General features: G+C 30.4%; 1 protein-coding gene across 1 annotated transcript in view; it reads left to right on the forward strand.

Moving 5' to 3' along the window:
* The window catches only part of LOC129223762 (fatty acid synthase-like), an 88383-nt gene extending 79134 nt beyond the window's left edge, over positions 1-9249 (forward strand). Inside the window, exons 27-28 of the mRNA XM_054858121.1 lie at positions 1849-2103; positions 9071-9249. Of these exons, the coding sequence (XP_054714096.1) occupies positions 1849-2103; positions 9071-9169 (354 nt within the window). The 3' untranslated portion in view covers positions 9170-9249. The remainder of the gene's footprint in view (positions 1-1848; positions 2104-9070) is intronic.
* The last annotated feature ends 239 nt before the right edge of the window (positions 9250-9488 follow it).

Below are 9488 nucleotides of genomic sequence, written 5' to 3' on the forward strand. Positions count from 1 at the left end.
TTCTTGAATGAAAAAATATTGAAACAAATTTTAAAAGTTCTCTATGATCATGAGAAACCTATGAAAATATAGTTCAAATTAATTACTTGTAATTTTAATAAATGCCAATTTTATGAAATTTTAATATTTTTTTCAAGCTAGCATTAAATTTTTTTAAATTTTCAACATATGAGGTAGTGAGAAGCAAAGGGATGCAAGTGGCAAAATTAAAAATTTGGACACAACCAGTACAAATGGTAGGTGAACCTCTCCTCTGTCTTGAGGCAAGAAATTGTACTAGTAGCCCTGGTAGGTGCTGCTGTGTAGCTTGATTTAGAAAAAAATTTCAATGAAAGCCTACCTAGGATCTGATCTTTAAACATGTTTTACTCGAAACTTAAAGTAGACTACTTGCATCCCTTTACTTCTCACTGCCTCATATGTTCCCTGTTTTCTTTATTTAACCAGTAATTCTGTTTTCCTGAGTTGTCAAAAGTCTGTTATTCGCTCAAAAATAACCAAAAAATAGTAGAAAAACTCTCAAATCGGTTTACAGAAAGAATAATAAATGTCTGAGCTCTTCCTCAGCCCTGAGAAATCTTTTGGTTGAGCAACTGAGGAAAAAGACTCATATCATAAGCTCTGACTCAAGTCCCGCAAGCACCTTTCGAGCTTTACTATCAATCAAAATGTTTAAGTTGAAAAATGTAGGATAAAACTTAGTTGGACATAAAAGCAGTAATTTTCATGAACAAGAGAGACAATTTAAAATTTTCTGTGAAACATGAATGCAAAGCTTGTTTCACCTGTTTTTAACTGCCAAAAATCCTTCATTACTTAAAACATAATCTGAAAAAACATTGATGTTCTCAGAAAACCTCTTATTAACACCATTAATAAAAATATTGAACAATATTAACTCTAAAATGCTTAAGCCATCAATAAATTGAGAATGATTACCTCAATAACAACTGTGGTTACTCCCAGTCAGAATATCTATCTAGCCCAAATTAAACCGTTCCCTCTTATGCAATGCTAGCCATTTGCTAGTATTGAGCAAATACTAGCTAGCAAGCACTTGAGCTTGAAGAGCAACATGTGCTAAGTTATTGAAAATAATTTAAAAGTCAATGTAAACAACATCCACAAAAGAAAGAAAGAAACACCTTTGTTTTGAAGGCTAAAAAAAAAAATGGAACAGAAAGTTAGCCCAAAAAATTTCATACACATTTGGAAATTACAAGGCACCTTTTTTTCAACTTAAAAAGCATGTGAACTTATAGTTCTAATAACACCCGACGAAAGCGTTTACCGTTACACTATAAGCTCACATCTTTAGGCATTAAAATTAGTGTTCTGTATAACCCCAAAACAATTGTGTGAGATTTCAGGTAGGTTTTGTGCTTTTTAAATGTACAATTTTGTTTTCTAAAGCCTTGATAACTTTGTCATTGAAATAAAGTAAATTTGTTCAGTTGCCAGATTTACCTCTCCTAAAACCAAACCACACCCTTCAACAGGCATTATTCACTTGGAAATTTATCACCTATAGTTTGGTCAAAATTGTAGGCATTTTACGAACCGACGAAGAACAACTCACAGACCTACGCATACTTGCTTTAATTTTAGACCCTTTCTTGAAGAAGACCATTTTGTTAATCAACTTCCAGTCTCCAACTATTAAAGAACATGAAAAGTTTTAAGATAGCATCCATTGATCTTCTGGGCACTCTTCTGAAATTTTTGGATAAATATTATATTGTTTCTGAAGCCATACTTATTATTTACTTTGTGTATTTTATGTTATATATGAATGTCGTCTATGAATTATTTGTGAACTAATGAAAAATTTTTTATTCCATTTTACAGCTCCAAAATGATCTTACAAAGGCAGCAAATTTTGATCAAAAAGTTAGAGTTATCATGAATGCATTAGCAATGTCTTGCCCTCAAACCGTAAACAAAGCCCAGCTAAATGATGCTATTCGGTCTTATGTGAAGAAAATTAGTTTGATTAGAAAATATTATCCAAAAACCAAACTTCATAAAAATATATCTTTAATTGAAGATTCATCACTAATTCTTGCAAATGATGTTACTGAAGTAAAAAGGATATTATCAAAAGTAAGTAATTTTACAGTTTTTTAGTAATCGATTTTTTGTTTTCAGCTTTCCTATGAAAACATTTTTGTGTCCTCATGTAAATGCTTCTACAAACATATATTCATAGGTAATCATAAGTAGCTCATTACTGTCCCCAGGGCCTAATTACTCAAAAGGGGAGGAATTCAGAGGAGAAACTTGAATTTCCCCTCAGAATTTTTCAGAGACCCAAATATGACTGTAAAACTGCTTTACATATTTTTTAATTGTGTTAACATGTGTTTTTTTAAAGAAATTGCAAACATTTGAACTAGCTAAGCAAAAATTTTTGAAAGAATTAAATTATTGAAAGGACATATTTGTTAAAATGTAGCTACCAGCTAGGTTTTCAAATATGAGATTTTATTCAACTTTGTACAATGCACTTTTACAACATTTAATTTCCCTTGTGAAGTGTCAAATCTCATTCAAAATGTTACTACCCAAATTTGCTGAGAATTCATATGTAATAAACAAAATTTCTGTCAGTCGGTAAGGTGGAATAAACTTGACTCTGAATTCTGTTGGACATGGGCGCCCATATGCAAAGTTGCAAGGGGGGGCTGAAATATTTCCCCCTTTGTTTAGCTGGATATTTTTCCCATGAAAACTGATTTCAGGACAGATTAGAGTCATTAAATAACTTACTCATTAATTGCTTGAGAAGAAATAAGATATGAAAATCATAATATTAAACTTGATGATTGAATCATAGAGGATGTTTTAGAATTCATTTTGTAGTTTTTTAATATGAAAGAAAACTGAGCTGAAAAAAAGAGGAAATCTTTTTCTAAGTGGATTATTTCCTAGGAATTGCAATTACAAAACTGTAGGATGACCAATATTACAACAAATTATTTGGAAATAATTGATGATCAGCATGGCTAAACATAAAGATTATTTAACCTGTGATTGAAAAAGAAATGTTTCATTCAGACTATCTTAAATTACTATCTTTTTCCCTCTTCTTTAACATTTATTCTTGTGTTATCTATCAAGAACTAAAAACAAAAAATGTTTTGGAAATAAAACCTCATACAATAATAAAGTGTTACTAAATATAATTTTTCCAAATTTTTTAAATGACCAAAAAGGGAAATATTGATAGATATTTTCATTAAATGGAGCTAGAAAAAAATTGGAGTCTGGTTTTTTATTATGCACCTTATATTTGAAGATTGAAGTCTAATTAATTCTTGGGTATATATATATATATATATATATATATATATATATATATATATATATATATATATATATATATATATATATATATATATATATATATATATTAGGGTGGTCCTTATTTATACAGGAAAATTTTTTTCGGAATTCAACAAGTGACACCCCCTAGTTTTGTGACACTCTAATAAAAAGTAACATGTGCAAAATTTGAACTTGATCAAACAGTAATAACACGTACCCCTAGGGCGTTGAACTTTAACACTTTTGATAATTCTCCCACAAATCTTCGAGTTTTTACTTCAGACCCAGTACATTGTTTCTCCTAGGTTTGCAAAATATTTTTACAGTGAGGTAGCACTAAAATTCATCTTTTTAATTACTTTATATCATCTAAAGATTTTACGTTGAATAAGAATGAACAGAGAAGCTTTAGAAACTTTCCTTAATCGTACGCTTTTCACAATGTATCTCAATAGTCTGTATTTTTTTCCGATAGTCTTGGACGGTCTGTAAAATAAATTGCTTTGATACTCATATGTGGTAAATTTGTTGTGAAATTCTTTGATTAATTGTGGTCCTCTTTCAGTAGTATCATTCACAATTTTTAGCATTTTAATGATCTCTCTTCCCTTTAAGTAGCTTCCTTCATTTTGCCGTGAATCAGGATCAAATTGGGAAAAATCTTTTAGTATTTGTAACTTATCAAACAGTTTTATTGACTCATAATTGATTCTATAAAGAGGAAGATCTTTACTAAGAAAGTATTCCAAATCATCTACGGTTATCGGAAATTTGTAAAACAGTCATCAGACACGTCTTCCATATCACAAGCATTTTTTGGACTAGTCTTTTCCTATCTTCAAAGTTAATTCCTTTATCCAATACGGACAAAGCTACTAGTTTATCCCCCAAGTACCATAAGTGATTTATGAATTTTCCAATCACTCCTTCTGCTGCATGTTTGTCGTCATTTTGTACGCTGCTAGTTTTTCAGACGCATTATATTATTCAAAGGAGCCTCGACTGGGTTGCTGCGTAAAACCATATCTTCATACAGCATTTAATTGTGAAACAGCTTTGTAAAACAGCATTGAAAGTATTTCTTTTCATGTAAGGTCAATTTAAATTGTTTCCTAAATACAAAAATTTTCAAACAAAAATACTTTTGCCACCCACGTGGCTCATGGAAAAGCTCCAGGTTGCCGAAAACGTATCCCTGTGGGAGGAAATCTACCAGGAAATATTATTACAAGTTATGAGAATTCTCTGTAATCTTTCTCAATCACGCTTTTTACGAACAATAATATGTCATCAACTTCGTCTTTTAGAATTTAAATAGTATGTGTACTTGATTGAAATGTTATAAGTTCTGAATGATGGCGATCTTTCCACAAAATTTTGAAGTGCTTAAATAATTGAATATCTGATCTAGAACTAAGAAAGGCAAAAACTTCTTTAAGGACACACTCTGCAGTACGATTTCAAGGGTGGCAATCCAAATGTAATATATCACCGTTCAGTTTTTGCTCTAAAAAATTGCATGCACAATTTATACGGTTGGTATTGCAAGTCGTTGTATCAAACACTACAGATAGAACAGTTAGCAATAAAGAGCTATCATCTACAATATCATATACAACTGAAGAAATATCCAAGGAATTCCGAGTAGCTGTTCAATATTAGGACCTGAAGCTATCATGGTAATCCTGTCGACGTTCTTTTTCCAGTTACATCTGGATGTAGTTTTGTATTCCAGTAAATAACTACAAAATCTAAATTTAAATTCATGAAATTTAATTTTACCTCTCGAAGATTTTCTTTTGCTCTCTTAAGGAATGTACAATTGATCACTAGGTCATTTGGATTTAAATTTACTGCATCTACATAGGCTGTAAATAAGTGAACCCCCCATCTTTATCCCTAATATGACATTTGTCTGACAGTGATGAAAGGCGAGCAGATATCAATAGTTGCCAAGCTTTTTTGCATTGTGGTAGACCAGCTGTAGAAAACAAAAGTTCAACAGGTTAGGATAGATACCCATTTCGGTTTCTAAATCTTGTGAATCGCAAGAATTTGATGATAATAAAAAACTATGTACTGAAATAGAAGAAAATAAATTTAAAGTATAGATTTCTGCATGAGTTCCAATCTGGATATTTTTTTTTTAATTTATATTTTAACTATGGAAAATACAGTATATTTTTATGTTAGGAGTAATCGAGGATTTTTCGAAATTTATATTTAAAAAATTAAAAATTGCATGAGCATTTAGGTATGTTTATTACTAAAGAACAGCGAATTAAAATATAATTGCAATTACTTATATTTATAGAACTGAACCCTTGCGACGCTATTTGCCACACCTATTGCATACACAGGGAGTTTTGTTAATCAACACCCCCAAAGCCTAGTGGAGGTAATTTGTTGTTGTCAAAGATCGTTCATTAATGGCCTATAGAACCCCTTGTGCCCATCTTGATGGGAAGAAACGTTCCTCTGCCGCTTGGTTGGGAAAAGCGCAGAAGAGCGGTACGCTTGACCCAAGGCCATTGGTGTACATTTTATTCTCTGTAACATGTTAAATTTTACAGAATGAAAGTGAGAGAATGGTCGGTCTGGAAGTAGCAGCACCTATTGAGGTTCAAAATTACTTTAAATAAAAAACGTCAGAATATTTTTACATAAAAATGAGAAAATCCGCAATTTTTTCTTCTAAACTCAAAGAAGTGGGTCCTAGGGGCACATGTTAATATTCATGGATTGACTTTAAATTTTGCAAGGATCATTTATTTGTACAATGGAACATATTGAGGGGGCGTCGCATAAAATATCTGCAACTTCAAGTATAAGGACCACACTAATATATATACACACACATATATATACTAGCTGCGTTGCCCGGCTTTGCCCGGTCTATTTTGAAAACAAAAATTGTGTCAAGTGACGTATATTCAACAATCAGGCATAAATAAAAGAAAAAAAAATCATCATGCAAAATTTCAACTCCAAACAATGACGACTGATATTAAAATACTTTTAAGAAATTAAAATAAAATGAGAAAGATGGATTTAAAAAGCGTAACTATGGAAACACAAAATAAAATAAGTTTCAGAGTTGAAAATGAGAAAGATAGAAACAATGGATTCAAAAAGAGTTACCGTGGAAACGCAAAATAAAATGGTTAAAAACTTGAATAGAGAACAGATTTTTGAACTTCATTTAATTCGCTTGTAACTTTTTTTCTAATGGAGCTAGAGAATTAAACTTCCCACCATAGGTCGAGTTAGATCTGAAGTAAAAAAGGTAGCTCTTTTCAATGGTGTCAAAACGAAAACTGTAGGACAATTCCTTCACTTTTTATTGATGGATTTAATGAAGAAAGTATTGCCTAAATTTCAGCTAAGCCTAAACAAATTCGAGCTCAAAACGTAAATAACTCCCGCCGCAATTAAGTTAGAGCGTTGGAACAAATTGCATAGAACGCGGAAAATTCTACCCTTTCCAACGATATGTAATATTACTAATTGCGAGTAATTTTTTACCCCCATATTCGGGAATTTATATGAAAATTGGGCCTAAATTGGAATAAAAAAAGAACTATTCATCGAATTTTTTTCGAACTGGTCTGCAAACCTTCTCGGAAAGAGGAACAAATTGTGAAAATTTCAGCGAAATCGGCCGGGTAGTTCTTGAGTTTTGCGAGTTCAAACAAACAGACGCTTTTTGGACACTTCATTTTATACTATGTAGAGATGAATCAAAAATATTCAATGAGAGGAGAGGACATTTAAAAAGAGCTTAATTACAAAAAGTGAAGAAATGAGGGTTTTTATGGATTATTCTTAAGCTAATTGAAAACCCCTTAAGTATAAAGAATTTTGTAAAAAACTAAATTATTATTGTTATTTTAGCAGAAATTTTGGAAATAAGGGGAGGTAGGGCACGTTGGTCCGCTTTTTAACTTATCATTATTAATTTTTTATCTCTCAAAAAAATTTAATGAGCTGTTCGATTTTCTACAATAAGTTTCACTAAACACTTCTCAATACCACAGATTTTTTTGGAAGCATTGAATTGATAAACTTTTTTTATATTAATTTTTTAACGGAACCTCGTAAAGTGGACCGACGTGCCCTACGGGTGGGGGTACTTTGGTCTGCCAGGTGGGGCACATTGGACCGCATAACCCAAACAACATTTGTTATAATTTTAGTGATAAATATTATCAAATGTTTTTCCTACCTTATTATCTTTTGTGTGTAAAGTGCAAACTATAAAGTTTAAAGATCAATATAATACATTAAATTGATTTTAATTCATAAATCATCTTTTATTTAAAATTGCATTAAGCATTCAGCATTAATACACAATTATTTTTTAAAAATCAAAAGAAAAATCAATTATTGAATATTCATGAGACAATTAATGCAGACTAAAGTTAACTAAAGATGTGTTTAATGATGTTTGGGAAACATAAAGGTGCTTCTTCCAGAGCTTTGGAAGTATAGCCCTTTTATTAGGCTGAGTTTTGGAAGGATAAGTCATATGTTACTTTTATGCAAAGTTACATTAATATTTGCTAGAGGGAAAAAGCTGTTTTTCTTCATTGCATTGCATGAAACAACTCCAAAAAGAAAAGAATCCTGTTATACTAATACCATATATTTCAAAGAAAAAGTACAATAAAATTGACAGCTTTGAGTTGGCATATTTTTGTTCTAAAATCAAAATTAGATAATCTTAAGTAAAAGTGTATTTTTATGTCACTTTAATCAATTATTTGTTTTATTTTGTTTCTATGTAGAATGCTTGTCTAGCAAAAATATTTTATTTAATACAGGAACTTTATTATAGCCTGTATTACATATTTTACTCTTAGAAAACAATTGTCTGCAAAAATTTGGAAGTATATTTCAAAATATAAATAGTAAAAAAGTGCAGGTATGAAATAAATAAAATTTTGGTAAAATTAATTTAGTAAAATTTTCGTTAAATAATTATAAAATATATTTATGCCCTGTTCCCTAAGTTTTTTTATTATTGTTTCAAAACATGTGAAACAGGAAATGAAATGAATGTATAATATACAAACACTTAGGATATTGTTATAATTATTGAGATTTAAGAGAAAACATAAGCTTTTTAAAACTATGTAGGGTAGGTTGGTCTGGTCCAAAGTGCCCCACAAAGAGTGGACCAACCTACCCCACTTTTTTGTTCTGAAGAAGTGATGTCATAATTTTTTTCTTTTTGACAAAAAATGAAAAAATTGCCAATTATTGTGAACCAAAAAAAACTTACTTTTAGAAAGGAGTTCAAATATTTTTCCGGGATCTTGATGAAAACCATTGAAAAAAATAAAGTTACAGTTTTCTGAAAGTTACTCAAGACTACTAAAATAACACTTTCTTGAATAAAATTTGTTCAATGTAACTGTACCATGTGATTTCATCATAGAATTTGTAGGACCATAGTTGCTATTTGTTGGTCATAAAATAAAATAAAAAATATTAATAGTACTAAAATAATTGAGAGAGGTCCAACGTGCCTCACCTCCCCCTATCTTATGACTTGAACTAAAATGAGTTAGAAAAGAAAAAAAATGATTCGATTCTTATTCATATTGCATATTGGAGAAACAGTTTTTTTATGCTGAAAATTGCCAGGCTTGCGATTACTTTTTAATTGCCACCTCCTCATAAATGTATGGTTTGGAGAAATTTTTTAAAAGTCTAAAAAATACTTAATTTTCTTTTTTAGGTTTCTGTTGGTGAAGTTGTGATTCATCGAATATCTGACTGCGTTTTATCAGCCAGCAACATTAATAAAATTGCATCTGTTTTGAATAAAAGTTTTTAATTTAGTATTTCAAAGAACGTAATCTCTTAAAGAAGTATTCATGCATCTCTTATTTTAATAAATATATTTTTTCATTCTTATGCATTGTATTTTTTTTTTTTTTTTTTTGATAAATGAAGTCATCACAAATAAAAATAAGTAAGCCCTATTCTCATTTTTTATATTTTCCTCAAACCACAAATATTATCTATTTTATGCAGTGCAGGTTTTCACAATGTCGTTGAATTCATCTGACAGATGGTCATTTCAAGTGCCAAACTAATCAAAATCGTTCCACAAACAGTTTTGAAACTACCATCTCAGGATGTACATGAATAAA

This window comes from Uloborus diversus, chromosome 6 (assembly GCF_026930045.1).
Source record: "Uloborus diversus isolate 005 chromosome 6, Udiv.v.3.1, whole genome shotgun sequence".
In the NCBI taxonomy this organism is placed as follows: Eukaryota; Metazoa; Arthropoda; class Arachnida; order Araneae; family Uloboridae; genus Uloborus; species Uloborus diversus.